The sequence below is a fragment of the Hemitrygon akajei genome, chromosome 1, assembly GCF_048418815.1.
Source record: "Hemitrygon akajei chromosome 1, sHemAka1.3, whole genome shotgun sequence".
In the NCBI taxonomy this organism is placed as follows: Eukaryota; Metazoa; Chordata; class Chondrichthyes; order Myliobatiformes; family Dasyatidae; genus Hemitrygon; species Hemitrygon akajei.
This window is the reverse complement of record NC_133124.1, coordinates 14,826,860-14,848,622: the sequence shown is the minus strand read 5'-3', so window position 1 is coordinate 14,848,622 and position 21,763 is coordinate 14,826,860. Positions and strand designations below refer to the sequence as shown.

Below are 21,763 nucleotides of genomic sequence, written 5' to 3'. Positions count from 1 at the left end.
TTGAGAGGAACAATGGAATTTGCAAAGCAGAAAGGTCTAATTATGCTCCTATGTCTAATGTCATTTGAAAAGATGTCACATAATAGACTTGGCATCAAGCTTGAGGGCCATGGAATAAAGAGACTGTATTAGCAAAGGCAGAGAGTTGCCCAAGTAACAGGAATGGTGACCACTGCCTAAACATTTCACCTTTCACCCCAAAGCTTTGCTGGACTGAACGGTAGGTACAGAGGGGGTGGCAAATGGGGAGCTGGTTCTCACAGGCTAGTAATATGGAGAATTCATTTGGAGATGGACGCAATTTCCAAATTTGCAGGTGATGCAAAACTTAGAGGTGGAGTAAGCTGTGAGGAGCACTGTAATAACCTTAGAGGAAATATAGACAGGTAGGGGAATGGGCAGGTAGAGGGCACATGAAATTTTAATGATGAGGAATGTGATGTATTACATTTTGATAGAAAGGATGAACCATGGTGATGTAAACCAAGGTGTAAATCATAGATGTTAACATGTAAACATCAAAGAATGAGGATTTCCTTCCTCCACCATTGATGCTGCCCTAACCCACATCTCCTCCACTTCCCCAACATCCTCATTCACCACATTGTCCCACCACCTTCACAGTGATAGAGGTTCCCTTGTCCTTACCTACCACCCCATGAGCCTCCGCATCCAACACATCATTCTCCGTAACTTCCACCATCTTCAAAGGGATCCTACCACCAAATGTATCTTTACTTACTCCCCAGCTCCACTTTCCACAATGATTGGTCCCTCCATGATTCCCTTGTCTGTTCATCCCTCCCCTCCGGGCACTTATCCCTGCAAGCAGCCTATTTCCTACTTTTGCCCATTCACCTCCTCCCTCACCTTTACTCAGGGCCTCAAACAGTCCTTCCAGGTGAGACAGCGCTTTTCCTGTGAATCTACTGGGATCATCTATTGTGTCAGTGCTCCCCATGTGGTCTTCTCTACATTGGGGAGACCTGTCATAAATTTGGGGACTGCTTCGTAGAGCACCTCAGCTCCATCTGCTAAAAGCAGAACTTGCCAGTGGCCAAAGATTTTTATTCCCATTCCCATTCCAACATGTCAGTCCCTTTGTGCCTTGATGAGGCCACCCTTAATGTGGAGGAGCAACACCTTATGAACACCTAAAAGAACACAGGCAGGGATGATGGCAGAACAGCAATGGCTGGAATTTCTGGAAGCAGTTTGGAAGGAACTGGATATACACATCCCAATGAGGAGGAAGTATTCTAAAGGGAGGATAACACAACCATGGATAACAAGGGAAGTCAATGCCAACATAAAAGCCAAAGAGAAGGTGTATAATAGAAAAAAAATTAGTGGTAAGTTAGAGGGTCTGGAAAAACCAACAGGAGGCAACTAAAAAAATTTCATTAAGAAGGTAAAGATGGAATACAAAAGTAAGCTAGCCAATAATATTAAAGAGGATACCAAAAGTTTCTTCAGATACATAAAGTGTAACAGAGAGGCAAGAGTGGATATTGGACCACTGGAGAACAATGCTGGAGAGGGAGTAATGGGGGACGACGAAATGGTGGAAGAACTAATTAAGTATTTTGCATCAGTATTCTCTGTGGAAGATGCTAGCTGAATGGTGGAAGCTTCAGGTGTCAGGGGACATGAAGTGTGTGAAGTTACCTTTACTAGGGAGAAAGTTCTTGGGAAACTGAAAAGTCTGAAGGTCGATAAGTCAGTTGGACCAGATGGTGTATGCCAGGGTTCTGAAAGAGGAGGCTGAAGAGATCGTGGAGGCACCAGTAATGACAAGAATTAGTAATTACTAAAGGTTGAGTTCACTCAACCTATTCTCATAAGGCATGCTCCCCAATCTAGGTAACATCCTTGTAAATCTCCTCTGCAACCTTCCTATGGTTTCGATATCCTTCCTGTAGTGAGGCGACCAGAAATGAGCACAGTGCTCCAAGTGGGGTCTGAACAGGGTCCTATAAAGCTGTAACATTACCTCCCGGCTCTTAAACTCAATCCCACGATTGATGAAGGCCAATGCACTGTATGCTTTCTTAACCACAGAGTCAACCTGAGCAGCAGCTTTGAATGTCCTATGAATTCGGACCCCAAGGTCCCTCTGATCCTCCACACATCATATTTGACCTACCATAATCAACCACTTCACACTTATCTGGGTTGAACTCCATCTGCCACTTCTCAGCCCAGTTTTGCATCCTATCAATGTCCCGCTGTAACCTCTGACAGCCCACACTATCCACAATACTACCAACCTTTGTGCCATCAGCAAATTTACTAACCCATCCCTCCACTTCCTCATCCAGGTCATTTATAAAAATCACGGGATATGAAAGAAAGGATGTAATGTTGAGACTTTATAAAGCACTGGTGAGACGTTACTTGGAGCATTATGAACATTATGAGCAAGTTTGGACCCCTTATCTTAGAAAGGATGTGCTGACACTGGAGAGGTTTCAAAGGAGGTTCACAAAAATGATTCCAGGATTGAATGGCTTGTTGTATGAAGAGCGTTTGATGGCTTTGGGCCTGTATTCAGAAGAATGAGGGGTGACCTTTTTGAAACCTATCGAATGGTGAAAGGCCTTGATAGACTGGCTGTGGAGAGGATGTTTCCTATGGTGGGAAAGTTTAAGACCAAGGACACAGCCTCAGAATAGAGGGGTGTCCTTTTGCAACAGCGATGAGGAGGAATTTCTTTAACCAGTGAGTCGTGAAACAGGGAAATTCATTGCCACAGGCAGCTGTGGAGGCCAAATCTTTATGTATATGTAAGGCAGAGGTTGATAGGTTCTTGATTGGTCAGGGCATGAAGAGATATGGGGGGAAGGCCAGAGACTGGGAAATATGGGAGGAAATATGGATCAGCCATGATGGAATGGTGGAGCAGATTCGATGGGCCAAATGGTCTAATTCTGCTCCTCTCTTTTATGGTCTTAATTATATTGCGTCCAGGTAGCCTCCACCTGATGGCAAGGATATTGATTTTTTATTCTGGTAAAAAAAGATTCCCTCTCCCTCTCCCCTTCTTCTACTCTCCACTTTGGCCTCATACTTTTTCTCACCTACCTATCACTTCCTCCCTGGGTCCCCTCCTCCTTCCCTTTCTCTCATGGTCCACTCTCCTCTCCTACCAGATTCCTTCTTCTCCAGCCCTTTATCTTTCCTACGCACCTGGCATCACCTAGATCCTTCTAGCTATCCTCCTTCCCCCCTCCCTTTGTTTTCTGGTATCTTCCCCCTTCCTTTCCAGCCCTGAAGAAGTGCCTCAGCCTGGAACATTGGGACTGTTTTTTTCATTTCCATAGATGCTGCCTGAACTGCTGAGTTCCTCCAGCATTTTGTATGTTTTGAAATGTAAACCAAGAGAACCCTTCTAAATGGGATACAGAGAGATGTGGGGTATGTGTTGAAGGAGTCAGGGTGGGTTGAGAAAGTGATTAAGCTGCACATGGGATCTAGTGATTTACAGAGAGAGACATAGTACAAGAGCAGGTAAATCATAATGGAGCTCCATAAAACACCAGCTTGATCACGCCCGGAATATTGGGTACCGAGCTCTAGCAAAGAGGTAACAGTTCAGGCAAGGATGCAGAAGAAATTCACCAAAATGATTCCAGGAATAAAGGAGTTTAGATTTCTGGAGGGTTTTTAGCAGGATTTGAGGAACACAACTTCAGACTTTCCAGTGTTTGGTTGTAGAAAAGCCCGTTCACTCAGGTACACACACAAAATGCTGGAGGAACTCAGCAGGTGAAGCAGTGTCTATGGAAATTAATAAACAGTTGATGCTTTGGTTCGAGACCCTGATGAAAGGTCTCTGCCCGAAATGTTGACAGTTTCTTCATTCCTATAGATGTTATTTATTCAATTCTGACCTGCTGGGTTTCTCCAGCATCTTGTGCGTGTCAGTCTATGTTTCTAACATCTGTAGTATCTCTTGTGTTTAGGTATCAGGGAAATGGTTTTAGAATTCCAGACAGTGGAAAGATGGAGATTGGTCATGGTGAGTTCGATCAAATATCAACAGTGTTTCGGGTGAACCCAACACTGTGATTTCACGTGACGGGTTCAATAGGTTAGGACTTTATACCCTGGAGTGCAGGAGAATGAGGAGATATCTTTTAGAGGTATAGAAAATTATGGGAGGCGTTGATTGGGTGACATTTTCACCACAGTTTGGGTGAGATTAGAACTAGACGTCATAGTTTATGGGTGAAATATTTAAGGGGAATCTAAGAGAGAACCTCTTTACTCAGAGGGTAGAGAAAGCGTGGAATGAGCTGCCGGTGGAGATGGTAGATGCTGGTGCAATTGTAACATTTAAAGAAATTTATATACAATACTGCCCAAGTCTTAGACACATATATGTATGTAGCTAGGGTGCCCGAGACTTTTGCATAATACTGTAGTAATTTTGTATATTTCACTGCACTGCTGCCACAAAAAAAGCAAAACTTCATGGCATATATGAGTGATGATTCCGAAATGGGTCTCTGTTGTGGACTGAAAGTGGGAAGGGGGCAGGAAGAGGGGAATCATGTTTGGGAAGAGGAAGGGAGAGGGGAGGGAGCAGGAAGCACCAGAGAGACATTCTGTAATGATCAATAAACCTGTTGTTTGGAATCAAATGACCTTGCTTGCTGTCTCAGGTGGGTGTGTCTGCACCCACACCACCCCCTGCCCCGGCCCCTGGAACTCTTTCCCTGTCACCCATTCCACATCCCTCCTGCAGTGCTTCACCCTCGCCATTCCCAACATCCTCTGCTCCCTCCAGATTTACAAACTCGCTGTCTGCTCCATGTTGACTAATTCAAAAGTCTTAGGCACCCTAGCTATATATATGTACCTAAACCTTTTGTGTAGTTATGTAAATACATGAATGGGAGGAGTTTGTAGGGCTATGGTCCAGGTGCAGGTAGATAGGACAAGGCAGAAAAATTGGGTAAGCACAGATTAGATGGGCCGAAGATCCTGCCTTTGTGCTGGAGTGCTTTATGACTCAATGATGCTCCTGATGTGGTATGGCCATGTCTCTTCCTATTGCTGTAGTCTATTTTCCCTCACACAATGTTCTTTTCCACCTGGTGTACATCAACTCTTTGAATTGCTTCAGATCGGGTAGCTGTGTTTGGCCTTTTCTCCCCTCAGCTACTCTGTAAAATGTATCACTTTGACTAACCTATTGGTGATCTCCATTTGAAATTTTGTTTAAGTTTCATTTACAAGTGTTCCTGTGAAACTATTTTGAACGCTTCTCTTCACTTCAGGTGTTAAAGATGTAAGTGTGAACAAAATAATGTACCATAATTGCTGGCCATTAGTGTAGTAGCATCAGCACTGGACTTCAAGGTGAATGGTCCTGAGTTCGAATCCAGCCAGCTCCTTGCACGCTTTCCATCCATGCTGGATTGAGGGTTGAGCCAGCAACTCAGCCTTGTTTAAAAAAAAAGACAAAATGCTAAAGAAATTGCAAGGTACCTGCCCGATGCACCACAAGGAGCAGAAAGGAATGGCAATGTAATATATAGAACATAGAACAGAGAAAACTCTAGCACAGTGCTTTTAAACTACCCTACTTATTTACTGCCTGTTACACCACAGGCATTTAGGGCAGCAATGAAGGTCCTCCATCCCTGTCTGTATCGAAGGTTTCTTCATTGCTGTTTCCATAGCAATTGTTTTTTACCCAGTCTGAGTTGTTGGTCCTGAGCTGAACCCCCGAACCTGGAGGACCGGTGGACCACTCTTAGTTTGGCCTCTACCCTTTGACCTGTTTCTTATGGGTGACCCTATCAAGAGCAAAAGCACAGGGCCCTGACTCCAGCCAACATAGCTCTCTGGCTCATTGGGGCACGCAAGCCTCCAAACCCTACGACAAGGTTGTGGTCCTCTTGGAGGTAATCTACTCTAAGATAGGCACATGGATGATAGAAAAATGGAGAGCTATGTAGGAGGGAAGGGTTGGATTGTTCTAAGTGTTTCTTAAATGCCCCCAACATATCATCACCCCTGGAAGGCCTTTCTATGCATTCGCCACTTTCTAAATCCACTCCTCTGACATTCCCCCTATACTTTCCTCCAATCACCTTAACATTATGCCCCTGCATATTAGCCATTTCCGCCCTGGGACAGTCTCTCAACTCGATCTCTGCCTCTTATCATCTCGTACAATTCTCTCAGGTCACATCTCATCCTCCTTCACTCTGAAGAGAAAAGCCCTAGCTTGCTCAACCGAGCCTCATGAGATATGCTCTCTAATCTAGACGGCATCCTCGTAAATCTCCTCTGCACCCTCTCTAAATCTTCCACATCCTTCCTATAATAAGGCACTCAGAATTCAACACAATATTGTAAGTGTGTTCGAACCAGGGTTTTATAGACCTACAACATTACCTTGAGGATCTTGAACTCATTCCTCCAGCTAATGAAGACCAACACGCCATATACCTTCTTAACCACCCTATCAACTTATATAACAGCTTCAAGAGATCTATGGATTTGGACCCTGTGGTGAACAACATATATCTGTCTGGACACTCCCCTCTGCTGACTGCTCCTGTGGCTCCTCCCACAGACCCCTGTATAAAGACGGTTGGAGGCACTGCTCCTCCCTCAGTCTCCAGGATGTTGTGTGGTGGTCTCTTGCTACTAATCGTGGTCTCTTGCAGCTAATAAAAGCCTATCGTTCGCCTCCCGTCTCCGAGAGTTATTGATGGTGCATCAGACCCCAAGATCCCTCTGCTCCTCCACACTGCTAAGAGCCTTGGCATTAACCCTGTATTCTGCCTTCAAATTTGACCTTCCAAACTGAATCACATCACACTTCTCCTGATTGAACTCAATCTGCCTCTTCACAGGCCAGTTCTATATCCAATCAGTGTCCCGTTGTAATCTATGATGACCTTCTACACTGTCGACAACTCCACCGACTTTTGCATCATCTGCAAACTTACAAACCCACGCTTCCACTTTCTCATTCAACTAATTTATAAAAATCACAAAGAGCAGGGGTCCCAGGACAGAACAGATCCCAGCGGAACACCACTGGAAGCTACAAGTAAGTTAAGTCTGGTATTTACCTGATGGTGATGATTTTTGTTGAGTCCACACGGGACATAACATGGTCTTTCCCTCCCTTTTGCTCTCGAAGGTGGATACCTGGCGGGGAGCTTGGCTGTCATGAGTGATGCGGCACATCTTCTAGCGGACATCACGAGTTTTCTGATTAACCTGTGCTCATTATGGTTATCCTCAAGACCGGCCACCAAGAGATTAAATTTTGGATGGTACAGAGCAGGTAGGAGTTTCAGAACTAAATGCAGTTTTCCCTGTGCTTCAAGTGAAGCATTAGCAAAACTAAAAACAAAGATTACTTCTGTTTTGAGATTTTTCAAAAAGTAAATGAAATGGAATGATTTTTATTTATTGACATACAGTGCGGAATAGGCCCATCTGGACCCGTGAGCTATTCCACCCGATTTAACCCTAGCCTATTCACTGGACAATTTACAACGACCAATTAACCTACCAGCAGGTGTGTCTTTGGGCTGTGGGAGAAAACTGGAGCACCCAGAGAAAACTCACAGGGAGGACGTACAAACTCCTTACAGGGCAGCAGTGGGAATCGAACCCAGGTCACTTGCACTGTAAAGGGTTGTGCTAACCACTGCACGACCGTGCCATCCTGATATGTTGATTTAAGGATGTTGAAGATTATGAGGAGAAGGCAGGAAGAATGTTGTTGAGAGGGATAATAAACCGGTCATGATGCAGTGGCGAGGAGAAGACTCAATGGGCTGAATGGCCTAATTATGCTCCTACGACATATGGTCTTATTGTGTCCACGTGAGCTAAAACTGTGAAGCAAAAATATATCCAGAGTATTTATTTTTTAGTGTGACAAATAGTATTAGCTTAACCACAAGTTATACAGCCTGATTTTCCTTATTTTTACTTCATAAAAGCATGTGTTATACAGTACTGTGCAAGAGTCTTGAGCACATGTATCTAGTTAGGGTGCCAAAGACTTTTGCACAGTACTGTAGTAACTCTATGTGTTGTGCTGTACTGCTGCCACAAGAAAAGCATGATACTGTATATGTGGGTGATGATAAATCTGATTCTGATATGGGTCTCTATTGTGGACTGAGAGTGGGAAGGGGGCAGGGAGAGAGGGATCATGGATGGAAAAGGGGAAGGAAGAAGGGAGGGAGCAGGATGCACCAGAGAGACATACTGCAATGATCAATAAACCAATTGTTTGCAATCAAATATTCTTGCCTGGTGTCTCAGGGCTGGCTGTGTCTGCACCCATGTCAACCACTGCTCCTGGCGCTCCCTCTGGGCCACCTGTCCCACACTCCTCCCATGGCACTCCACCCTCACCTTTCCTAACATACTTTGCTCCCTCCACACTTACAAATTTGCTTCCACTGCCTGTTGACAAATACGAGGTGTGACTGATAAGTTTGTGGCCTACGGTAGAAGGAGATGAGTTATACAGCTCCTGTTACACGCACGTGCAGTTCAACTCTTTGATTGATTATGCAGAAAGTTTGAAGTTAATAACTCATCAGGGGTGATTGATTAGTTTGTGGCCTAAGGTAGAAGGAGATGAGTTATGAACTTCAAACTTTCTGCATAATCACTCAAAGAGTTATCCTGCATGTGCATGTAACGAGAGCTGTATAACTAATCTCCTTCTACCTTAGGCCACAAACTTATCAATCACCCATCTGTGGACACTTTCTGGCGGCCCAAGATCTGTATGCTCCACGACCGCTGGACTAAGTGTGTAAATGTAGGAGGGGACTATGTTGAAAAATAAACATGCTAGGTTTTCTAAAATTGACTCCTTCTACCTTAGGCCACGAACTTATCAACCACCCCTCGTATAGTACTGTGTAAACGTCTTAAGCACCTTAGCTATATGTACCTAAGTCTTTTGCACTGTACTGTATATCCAGGAATTTGCAAAGATCATTTGTCTCTGGCTTGCCGTGAAGTGAGGCGCGTGGTCAATTTTTTATCCTTTAATGTTTAGATTTTTCTCTCTCTTTTCGGTTTGTGCTGTTCATTGTATAATAAAAGAATGGGCTGTGTAGTTGGACATGTTCTACCGTGATAAAAATCTCTTCAGAATCAGAATCAGATTTTAATATCACTGGCATACGTCATAAAATTTGTTGTTATGTAGTAGCAATACATTGCAATGCATAATAATAAAAACTGTAAATTACAGTATATATATATATAAATGTTAAACTAAATAAATAGTGCAAAAAGAGAAAAAAAAGTAAAGAGGTAGTGTTCATGGGTTCAATGTCCATTACTTGCTATCAAACCAATAGATTTCCTGTTGTTTCAATGTACCTGAAGCTTCTCTAGTTCAAAGTTATGATGAGTGTAAATAGGGTAAGCACAAGCGGGCTTTTTCCACTGAGGTTGGGTGGGGCTACAACCAGAAGTCATGGGTGAAAGGTGAAAAGTTTAAAGGAACATGAGGGGAAACTTCTTCACTCGGAGAGCTGTGCGATTGTGGAATGAATTGCCAGCACATGTGGTGCATGTGAGCTCAATTTCAACTTTTAAGAGAAGTTTGGATAGGTACATGGAAGGTAGAGGTTTGGGGGAGCTAGGGTCCGAGTGCAGGTCGATGGGAGTAGGCAGTTTAAATAGTTCCGCATGGACTAGATGGGCCAAAGGGCCTGTTTCTGTGCTGTACTTTTCTATGACTCTGAAAATAAATTCCCACTTAATTTGCTTTTATCAGAAATAATTGGAGCATTATTTTCGGTGATCGTAATTTGGATTGTAACCGGTATCCTGGTCTACCTTGCCACTCAACGATTGATCCATTCTGATTTTGAAATTAAAGGATTGGTTATGGTTATAACATCTTCCATTGCCGTGGTAGTAAACATAATGTAAGTTAAGTTTTGAAACTTGCTTGGTATTTCTTTACACATGCCACCTTTTAAATAAATCAGACTTAGTTGTATTCTTGCCTTAAAATGGTGTTCATCAAAGTTACACACAAAAAGAACTCAGCAGGTCAGGCAGCATCTGCAGACGAGAATAAAAAGTTGACGTTTCAGGTCAAGGCCCTTCATCAGGACTGGAAAGGAAGGGGGGAGAGGGATAGAATCTAAAATGAGGAGGGGGAGGAGGACAAGCTAGCAAGTAACAGGTGAATCCAGGTGAAGGGGAAAGTGCATAGGTGGGGGGGGGTGAGAAGCTGAGAGGTGAAAGGTGAGAGCTTTCCCCATCCTGGCTCACCTCTCACCCCTACTCTTCTCCTTACCTGTCTATCACCTCCCCCTGGTTCCCCTCCTCCTTCCCTTTCTTCCATGGTCCACTGTTGCCTCCTATCAGATTCCTCCTTCTTCTTCAGCCCCTTTTCCACCTATCACTTCCCAGTATTTTGGAGGGCTGGGAGGCTGGTGAGGGTGCTTCACTGCTGATATACTTTATCCCACAGATAAAGTAATTCTTCCACCTATCTTCTCTCAGTTTCTCACTTCATTCCCCCCTCCTCCACCCACCTACCTTCCCCCTCACCTGGTCTTCCCTATCACTTGCCACCTGTAGTCCTTCCCTTACCCCCACCTTCTTATTCTGGCCTCTTCCCCTTTCCTTTCAAGTCCCAATGAATTATCTTGGCTCAAAATGGCGGCCGTTTCTTCCTCTTCAAGAGGCTACACTATGCAGATCTAGCAGCTGAAGCTCAGCAATGGGGCTGGAAAACTGAAGTTTGTCCTGTGAGTGGGTTATAGGGGATTTATAGCCATGCCCACCATCAAATTGGTGAAGGAGCTGGGGATCCATGGTCAGAATCTATGCCAAACCATCAGAGCCACATCAGAGGTGGTGGAAAGAAGCAGTCAATGGCTTTGGATCAAGTGAAACGACTTCTCCTGGGCGCATCAAGAGAGTGGGAAGACACAATGGGGGCGGGGTAACTCTGGGGTGCCAGAAGTTGTCGTTCGGCCCTCTGGAGAAGTCGTGAGCTAATCGATGAAACATCGAGGTAGAAGGGTGCCCACTTGAAAACCCCCGTGTGTTAACCCTGTGCCACTTCCAACACCAAGGCAGTCTCAAGCTAGTGCTCAAGGCCCATTGGCACAAGAGATAGTAGTAACATTTTATCCTGTGATTCTTTTTCATTTTGGCTTCTGCAACCCTTCCTTTCCAGTCCCAATGAAGGGTTTCAGTCCGAAGTGTAGACTGCTTATTCCCCTCCATAGATGCTGCCTGACCTGCTGAGTTCCTCCAGCATTTTTGTGTTTGTTACTCTGGATTTCCGGCATCTGCAGAATCCCTTGTGTTAAATATGTTTAGAATGAGGGATGACAGTTGCAGGTAATGGGATTGTCCTCCCAGGATTGACTTGGAGAGGAAATTCCTTCATGTACATTTTTAGAATTTTTCCGAATATTTTGCTTGGCGGGGGTCCGAATATTTCATCACAGGGCGTGCTCCAGATTGAAACTGATAGAGCTTTGGGTACAAAAGGAATCAGGAAATGGAGAGAAGTGTGAACTTTTTGAACAGCAAGCATGTGGCCTTCTGCAGGATGATGTTTTCTGAATTTAACTTATCTTTTGCAGAATGGGTTTGACGCTGTATCAGAGTGGCCATGGTCACAGCCATGGTGCGGCGGCCTACCTTCAACACTCAAATGAAGTTAACCACAGCCATCAGCCAAATGCCAGCATACGCACTGCCTTCATCCATGTTGTGGGAGACTTCTTGCAAAGTGTTAGCGTGTTAATCAGTGCTCTTGTAATTTTCTTCAAGGTTGGTTCCCATGTTATAATTTGCTTATATATTGTTGTTTATTGTTTATATATTTGTTTTTAATTATATTTGCTTGTTTAAAATACATCTATTATCAAAGTATGTATACTTTGTACAATCTTGAGATTTACCTCTTTACAGGTAGCCAGAAAACAAAGAAACCCAATAGAAATTATTTAAATAAAAAGAACACCATTAAACATTCAGTGTGCAGAGAGGGGGAAAAAACACAAATTGTGTAAACACTAAAAGTAAGCAAAAAGCATTCAGAATGAAAGTGAGTCCACAGACACGAAGCCAGGCATTGCCACAGCCTCAGCAGGCCACAGCCTCTGTTCAGCGCAGAGCCAAGTAAACGTCATGGGGCAGCGAGCAGAACCGGCTCAAGCTGTGCCTCCAGTCCCAACTCCCTGACCTTTTAAATCTGGCCCACCACATAATTTGTCCAAACCTCGAGCCAGTCCTCACTTTTGGGCCCGGGCCCTCCCTTGTCATTTCGATATGCACTTAGCCCAGTGCCCAGCCGCCTCAGTTTGACCCGCACCCAACCCTTCCCTTTCGTCCTGCACCTGACCCTTCCAATTCAGCCTGGCGCTTAAAACGATCAAACCTTGGATCTCTCCTGGCTCCGCCTTGACTCTGCCTCGAATCGGCTCCAAGTGTGCTCCAGCAGTGGTCAAACACAGGCTCATTCGCCACTCTCCAGCCCAGGCCCCACTGCCATGACACAGCCTATACACGCCACATACACAATGTCTTGATTTCTATTGCATTTGTTTTATTTTTCTATAAGATCGGGGTGGAGTGGTATCATAGCAGTTATCTCAATTGTTTTATAGCGCCAGGGATTGCCAATCACTAGCTGGCATTGGATTTCCACCCTGTCTGTAAGAGGTTTGTATATACTCCTTATGAAGACATGGGTTTCTCTTGAGTGCTCTGATTTCCTCCCACGGTCTAAAGACATGTGGTTAGGGTGAGTGAGTTGTGGGCATGCTCTATTGGCACCACTTATACACCTCTATCACTTGCATTGTGTAACTCTGGGATTATCTGTGCTCATTCTTTGAAACAAAAAAAATCTCAAATTAGAGGTCAATATTTTTTTTCTTGATATCAGTGTCTGTGGAATGACAAAGGCAATTAATGCAATGAGATCTTTTTTAAAAAAAATAATATAGATAAACTGCGTAGTTAGGAATTTTGTTACAGTACCTACAAATGGGATTCATTAAATGAGCTAAGATAGTTTCTGTGCATCCAGGGAAGGTTTACCTATAAAATAAACATTGGCTTTCAATTATTTAAATAGTAAGTATATATTGGACACCTTAAAAATCATTTAATTCCTTCCTCTAGTTCTCTGTATTATTCAAAAGTTTGGTGAATTTTTACATTCATGAAAGGTGAGGGGGCTAATTTCAAAGGAGATATGAGGGGTAAATCTTTTTCCACAGAGGGTGGTGAGGGCCTTGAATGTTCTACCTGAGAGGCAGATGGATCATGGATTTTTAAGCGATGTTTACATCGGCACATGAATGAAAGATTGTGTCGGCAGAAGGAATGAGCCATTCGATTACAAATTTAATTGAGGGCCGAAGTGTGTGTGCCTGTGGTGTACTGTTCTATGTTCTGTTACCATGGTGATTAGAAGTTAAAGATTAGCTGTATTTGTTAAATGTACATTTGGAACATGTAGTGAGATGCATTGTTTGCGTCTCTGACCTGCGCTGGGGGCAGGCGTAAGTGTCGCCGTGCTTCTGGCACTAACGTAGCGTGCCCACAATTCACTGACCCGTACATCTTTGGGATGTGGGAGGAAACCGGAACACCCAGAGGAAATCCACGTGGTCACAGGGAGAGCGTACAAACTCCTTATCGACAGCGGCGGGAATTGAACCCAGATCACCAGCACGGTAAAGCGTTATGCCAACCACTATGATACTGATTCCGTAGCAATGCTGAAATGCTCATAAACTGCAGATAAATTGAGTTAAAGTTCTCCACCACCGCCTACATTTTCTCAGAAGATTGCACTCTATAATCTTATGTGACTGAATAAGTTTCTAAAACCTTAATAATTTTTTGTCTATCTCAAACTCAGGATCGGATCAGATTCAGATTCATTTATTTATCACATATACATCAAAGCATACAGTGAAATGCGTAAACAATGAGCACGATCTAAGGATGAGCCGGAGGCCCATCCTTAGTGTTGCCACACGTTCCGGTGCCAAAATAGAATGCCCACAATGTTGAGCAGAGCAACATAAAACACACAAGCAACAAAATAATAACACCAAAACAAACCTCTTTCCCCCCCCCACCCACAATCCACACAGAGGCCTCCTTCCCCAGGACAGGTTGCCGGGCTGCTAACCTCCGTTAGACCTGCAGACTCATAGACAGGGGGCCTCTGACTTCCCCAGTGGAATTCAGACAGGTAGATCCAGAGCTTGGGCCATCAGGCTTCAACTTCTCGACTTCGGATCAACCATCGAGCTTTGACCTTCGGTATTGACCCCAGGTCTAGCCGATGACCGGACCCCCGAACTCCAGGCCATGAACTCCAGGCACACTGACTCGTGTGCCTAGGGTCACGGACGGGCATCCATCCAATCCAGTGATCCACTGACCGGTCCTCGTAGTACCTCTTCCGCACTTGACCGTCGGCGATCGGCGACTGCAGTTCAATTCCCGCCGTTGTCGGCAAAGAGTTTGTGCGATCTCCCACATGAGTTTCCTCTGGTTGCTCTGATCTTCGCCCCACATTTCAAACACATAGGGGTTCAGGTGAGTTAGTTGTGGGCATGCTCAGTTGACACCAGAAGCACAGTGCACTTACACGCTGCCCCCAGCACATCTTCGGACAGTGTCGGCTGTTGATGCTAATAATGTACTTCACTGCCTGTTTCGGTGTTTTGCTGTACAGAGCTGTGTAAAAGTCTGTGGCACATATATATAGATAGTGTGCCTAAGACTTTTGCTCAGTTTGCAAATCTGGCAGGAGTAAAGGTATTGAGAGTAGTGAGTGTGGAGTGCCATGGGAGGGGGGTGTGAGACTGTTGGCAGAGAAGGAGTGCCAGGGGACAGACACAGACAACCCTGAGACACTGGACAAGGTCATGTGATTCAAAACAATTGGTTTATTGATCAAAAGGGTGTAGAGGAGATGTTGCCTGGATTGGGGAGCATGCCTTATGAGAATAGGTTGAGTGAGTTCGGCCTTTTCTCCTTGGAGCGACAGAGGATGAGAGGTGACCTGATAGAGATGTACAAGATGATGAGAGGCATTGATCGTGTGGATAGTCAGAGGCTTTTTCACAGGGCTGAAATGGTTGCCACAAGAGGACACAGGTTTAAGGTGCTGGGGAGTAGGTACAGAGGAGATGTCAGGGGTAAGATTTTTACTCAGAGAGTGGTGAGTGCGTGGAATGGGCTGCCGGCAACAGTGGTGGAGGCGGATATGATAGGGTCTTTTAAGAAGCTTTTAGATAGGTACATAGAGCTTAATAAAATAGAGGGCTGTAGGTAAGCCTAGTAATTTCTAAGGTAGGGACATGTTCAGCACAACTTTGTGGGCCGAAGGGCCTGTATTATGCTGTAGGTTTTCGATGTTTCTATAACAGAATGTCTTTCTGGTGCTTCCCACTCCCTCCCCTCTCCCTTTGGCTTTTCCCAATCATGATCCCCTCTCCCTGCCCCCTTCCCACTCTTAGTCCACAATAGAGACCCATATGAGAATCAGGTTTATCATCACTCACATATGTCGTGAAATTTGTTTTTCTTTGGTGGCAGCAGTACAGTGCAACACATAAAATTACTATAGTATTGTGCAGAAGTCTTAAGCACCCTAGCGTTATATCGAGTCATAGAGTAATGGAAAGGTATGGCACAGAAACAGGCCCGTCAGCCCATCTCATCCATGCCAAACCATTTAAACTGCCTACTCCCATCGACCCCCTCTGGGACCACAGCCCTCCATACCCCTACCATCCATATACCTATCCAAACTTCCCATAAACATTGAAATTAAGCTTGCATTCACGGCTTACGCTGATGGCTTGTTCCACACTCTCACGACCCAATGAGTGAAGAAGTTTCCCCTCAATTTCCCCTTAACCTTTCACCTTTCAGCCTTAACCCATGACCTCTGGTTGTAGTCCTACCCAGCCTCAGTGGAAAAAGGCTACCTGCATTTACCTTTTCTATACCCTCCATAATTTTGCATTTCTCTATCAAATATCCTCTTGATCTTCTGTGTTCAGATAAATAAATTCCTAACCTATTCAATCTTTCCTTATTACTCAGGCCCTCCAGTCGGGCAACATCCTTGTGAACTTTCTTGGTAATTTTTCAACCTTATTTACATCTTTCCTGTCGGTAGGTGACCAAAACTGTACATAATACTCCAAACTAGGCTTCACCAATGTCTTATACAACCTCAACAAACATCCTATCTCCTGTACTCAATACTTTGATTTATGAAGGCCAATGTGCTAAAGCTTTCTTATATCTGTTCCTGTCTTACATCAGTTCTGTACAAAAAAGCTGATCTTTAATCATGTCTTCACACCTTTTAACCTGAGTCCTCTAGATGCCAATTGTAAGGATAGATCAGGGGCATCTCCACAAGAACGAAAGGTACATGCCTGTTGGACCTCTTGGTACCTTATTAGGGTAGTGGGGTGGAGATGTGTCTCTACCAAAGGAGATGTAAGGTGTTCCTTCCCTCCAGTAGCCCACAGGTCACCTTAAGCACCTGCTTAGCCCTCCGGATAGGGTCATGTGAAGCTGTGGGAGCAGGTGGTAGATCGTCATACGAGCAGCGGGTGCATAGCACAAGTCCTGGTTCTGTGACCACTGGTGCCAAGCAGACAATCTCTGAAGAGTATTGATAATGGCTGGGATCAGCCGTCTTGTAAAGACACTGCCCAGAAGAAGGCAATGGCAAGCTGACTCTGTAGAAAAATTTGCCAAGAACAATCGTTGTCATAGACCATGATCACCCATGTCACATGACATGGCACATAATGATGATGGTGATGGTGCCTTTTGACCAACTATAACAGGAGGCCTATTAGTGGTTCAGAGATCAAAGCAATTTGAAGCCTACAGTTTAAAAGGCAGTAGTGAGTAATGATATACTTAATAGAGACATCCAATAATCATCTTGAATTAACATTTTCCTTGTCTTTTCCAGCCGGAATACAAAATAGTGGACCCTATATGCACCTTTATTTTCTCAGTGTTAGTGCTAGTAACAACTATCAATGTCCTGCGGGATATCTTGTTGGTGCTGATGGAAGGTAATTCTCAGTTCTACCATTTTCATTTTTGTTCAATTCGTTGTAGTAAGAAGTTCAAATCTGAGCAACATGTACACACAAAGTACTGGAGGAACTCAGCAGCCGAGGCTGCAATGCTGACAGACCTTCTGATCTCCTCCAGCACTTTGTGTGTGTTGCTTTGTATTTCCAGCCCCTGCAGATTGAGCTTAAACTCCAAACCGGGGGATGGTTTAAGGAGTTACCAAACATTTAAACTAAAGGTCTAAGGATTAAGATGACAAGTAGATTCTTTTTCAGTAATTTGTCAGGTGAACTCATTCAAACAAATCCATAAATGGACCCAAGACGCAAATGAACGTGTATTTGGAGAGCAAAAGAGCTGGAGAAAAGATTGAGAGGATCAATCAAATTATAATGAACTTTTGAGCTAAATTCTCTAATTCTCTTTCTTGTCTTTTTGGTTGATGAATAGTTAAAATGTTTCATAAAAGAATGGTCCTGTAGGCGTCAGGATATACGAGATGAAGTGTCAGATAAACATTTTATATTTTGTTAATTATAACAAAATATGTACAAAATGTATAAGGAATTATAAATTCCAAAGTAAATTTATTACCAAAGTATATATATATATGTATATATTACCATATACGGCCCTGAGTTCATTATTCTTGTGTGCATACTCAATAAATCGATTGAATAATAACCATAACAGAATCAATGAATGACTGTCCCACTTGGGTGTTCATCCAGAGTGCAGGAGACAACAAACTGTGTAAATGCAAAAAGAAAGAAATTATACTAATAAACGAATAAGCAATAAATGTCGAGAACATGAGATGAAGTGTCCTTGAAACACACACAAGATGCTGGAGGAACTCAGCATTTCAGGCAGCATCTATGGAAAAGAGTGCGGTTGACATTTCGGGCCGAGACTCTTCAGCAGGAAGGATGAAGGGTCTCCACCTGAAACGTTGACTGTTTACTCTTTTCCATAGATGCTGCCCAGGCTGCTGAGTTTCTCCAGCATTTTGTGTGTGTTACTTTGATTTCCAGCATCTGCAGATTTTTCTCTTGTTTGTGATATTATTGGATTGGCCACCTCTTTGTTTTCACTAATTACATTACAGAGGAAAATTGGATGGGATGTATTATTACAGACCATTCTGTTCAGAATTCAATGAGGAATAAACTGTTCAAGTTCGACTTTAAATTGTTGTTCAGCTATACATGAACACCCATGAATGAAGCCAAATTAAATAGTGTTACCCCAGGATCAAGGTGTAAAACATAGTAGCAACAGTCATGCACAGCACAAAGCACATATAGCACACGTAAAGTAGCAGTAAAATAAAGTCACACACACACACACACACACACACACACACACACACACACACACACACACACACACACACACACACACACACACACACACACACACACACACACACACACACACACACACACAAAATATATATAGTTCAAGTCCCTGAGTCCATGACTGTTGTAGCAGTCTGCAGTTGAACACAATTCAGCTTGCCTTCTGCTGAGCGAATGCTGAGCAGCACCTCCAGCACGGACCCTGCACCACACCATCTCCAGCACGTTGGTGGAGCGCCCAACCCCGCCTCCCCCTGGGTGGCTGCCAACAGGCAACACGTCGGCATTCAGCCTAGTCCTCGCGACAACCAGGGCCGTGTAGCTCCCCCGCCATTGACCAATAAGCCAATGAATTGGACTTGCAGCCTTCCACACCACCAGTGCCCAACCGGGTCCTGCGATCACAAGAAAAGATGATCACTTGCTGTTAGACTACACACCCTCTTTGTGCACCAATGGCTCTCTGGCAGCATCACGGTCCGCACCAGTTCCGGCTCCAATAACACCTTTGGGTGACCTCATAGAGCTGCTGCATTCAAGCACAATGTAATCTTAACAGAATGGGCATCTCAAACTTTTGCGTGCGTTGCTCTAGAATTTCAGCGTCTGTAGAATCTCTCGCGTTTAAAATTCACATCTGAGACATTTTACGGAGCTACTTAGTATTTCTTCTTCTCTTCGGTTGTCCATCAATTTCGATGTTGACTGTGCTGAGAGTTTAGTCTCTGCAGGCATCCACACCATCCAGAGACTCTACTCCAACACGCCTTGCACAGCAATAAGACAGACGGTGTCGTGCCCCCACCATACAGTCTCTCTGGGCTTCCAAATCTGGAGTGTAACAGACTTAGCGGAGAAGGAAGCTGCCCCGCAGTGATAACTAACCAGTCTGGTGATGTCATCCGTTGACCAACACTCTGGTTCCTCCGCGTGCCACCAAGGCGGCTGTACCATCGACCCTTTTGGATTCATCTGCCGCAGACACCATCAGATGCCCTGCTGCCGGCGTCCTCGTTGGGTGCAGCCTTTGCCTGAAGAGGCATAACCTACAAAGTAGAAAAAGCATGCTTACCTCCCTGACTTAGCTAGCCACGACCCTACTACTAGATCTAGTCAAGTAGTATACCGATGGAACATCACCTTCACGGCTAGGTTAGACCTGCCAGAGAACGAATCTCTGCAGTACTTCACTGATGTTCGGCCAGTGTCACTCCTACACCACGGTGAGGCACCAACTTAGGATTTTGTAGGATTTAATTGTAGGATTTTGCATTTAAACTATTGGTTTAAGGATTAGGATGATAACTGTATTTTTTATAGTAATTTGTCAGGTGAATTCATTCAATCAAATATATAAATGTACTCAAGATACAAATAAATGTATATTTGGAGAAAGAAATTATTGGAAGAAAGCTTAACAGGATTAATCAGAATATAATGATCTTCTGTGCCTATGCTTATTACCTGAATTTTCTAAAGTATGTTTCTTGGACTTCCGGTAAGATGGCGATTGCTTAGCTGCTCCGAACTTTTGTTCCGTTACGGTCACTATCTTTGCACTAAATGTCTCCATTTTTTAAACCTTAATTAGGAACTTTTCCGGTATCTCTTACTTGCCTGTGAACACATCTAACTTACAATGTCTAGCAAGAGTTCTAAATCCGGGAGAAAGGAAACTACAGCTCCCTCAGACGAGACCCGGGCTGCGCTCGGACAGCTCCGAGATGAAATTTTAAAGGAATTCAAAACCGCTTTCAAACAGTTGGAAGACAAACTGGATCGGATCAACGATAAAGTGGACAAACATGCTGAACACTTATCTCGCATCGATTCGACTTCTGAAGACTTAGAAAGCCGTGTTCGATACTTGGAGACTCTCTGTTCCAGCTTAGAGGGAAAATGTAACAAACTCCTTTCCAAAATGGTGGATCTCGAAAATCGCAGCAGACGCTGCAATCTTAGAATTCTTGGATTACCAGAGGCGACCGAACATGGACCAACCGTGAAGTTTTTCGCCAAGTTTCTCTGTGAGATATTCGGGAAAGATTTGCTTCCGAACCCGCCCGAGCTCGAACAGGCACACAGAGTTTACGTTCCCCCCGGAATTCTGGGCTCCCGCCCGCGACCAGTAATTTTGTGCTTCCATCAATACCAGGTAAAACACAGTCTGATTATAGAGGCGCATCGCAGAGGTACTTTTTCTTTCCAGGATACAACCATTCGCTTTGTGGAAGATGTTGCACCCCAGACCTTAAAGATGCGCGCTGAGTTTAAAGGCGCAATGAAAGTGCTTTTTGATCGTGGTTTTAAACCCTCTCTTCGTACTCCTGCCAATCTACGAATCAAGCTTAATACTGGAAAATACAAGTGGTTCAAATCAGTGAAGGAAGCTGAAGCATTTGTGGCAAGTCTTCCGGCTATCCAGTCATCTTCGGAACCCGATCGGACCTCCTAAAACGGTGGATAAGTACTTTTCGTAGTAAAATTACTTTTTCTGGACTCAGACTTTACGTGAATCATTCAGACATTATTCATTGAAACTCTAAGGGCTGTTGACAATCTCTCCCTGGATTTGGTGTGTGTGTAATTTATTTTATTCTTGTATAACTTTATCTACAGATTTCTACAACTGACTCTAACTTGTTTTGGAGGTTTGAAGTAGTTAATGAAGGCCTCCCTGTTTGTTGGTTCACAGTTTAATTGCTGATTTATTTTTCCTTTTTTTTATATTTATCTATTTATTTATTTTTTCTTTTCTTCACCCTTTTTTCTAATCTCTGAATTTTTTTCTCTCCTCTCTGTAAATGGTTGATAAATACTCGCCTTGAATTTATAATTTTCCCTTTCTTCTCTTTTTTTTACCTTTTTTTTCCCTTTCTCTTACTTTATTCTTCTATAATTTTTCACGGGTAGGTTAGTTTTGGTTTTCTCCCGATTTTCTTTGTATTAAGTTTTATATTTCTGCAGAAGGTATTCTAATCTGTAGTTATGTTTCCTAGTGCGTAAGCTAGTTACTATTTGCTATAGTATTTATACGGAACTGCTGTTAATGACACAGATCTGGAAGTTGTATTTGGGTTAATTTTTTTGGTAGAGCTAGCTACTTGTTTTGGTAGCCGTCTAGTTTTGGGTTGTGTGGATGGGGTGGGTTTTCTAGTTCCAACATCACTCATTGTATTTATTGTTTCTCTTTATTGCTTAGGACATGTATATGTTTTGATTTTACGAATCTATGTTTACATCTCTGCTCCCAGACTGCTATTGTACTGCTT

General features: G+C 43.7%; 1 protein-coding gene across 2 annotated transcripts in view; it reads left to right on the top strand.

The window, feature by feature from the left end:
- The window catches only part of LOC140723439 (proton-coupled zinc antiporter SLC30A8-like), a 67,365-nt gene that overhangs the window by 27,532 nt on the left and 18,070 nt on the right, over positions 1-21,763 (top strand). For both annotated transcript variants that reach the window (XM_073038097.1, XM_073038040.1), the window contains exons 4-7: positions 7,169-7,315; positions 9,791-9,944; positions 11,628-11,817; positions 17,021-17,126. In XM_073038097.1, coding sequence (XP_072894198.1) covers positions 7,169-7,315; positions 9,791-9,944; positions 11,628-11,817; positions 17,021-17,126 — 597 coding nt within the window. The remainder of the gene's footprint in view (positions 1-7,168; positions 7,316-9,790; positions 9,945-11,627; positions 11,818-17,020; positions 17,127-21,763) is intronic.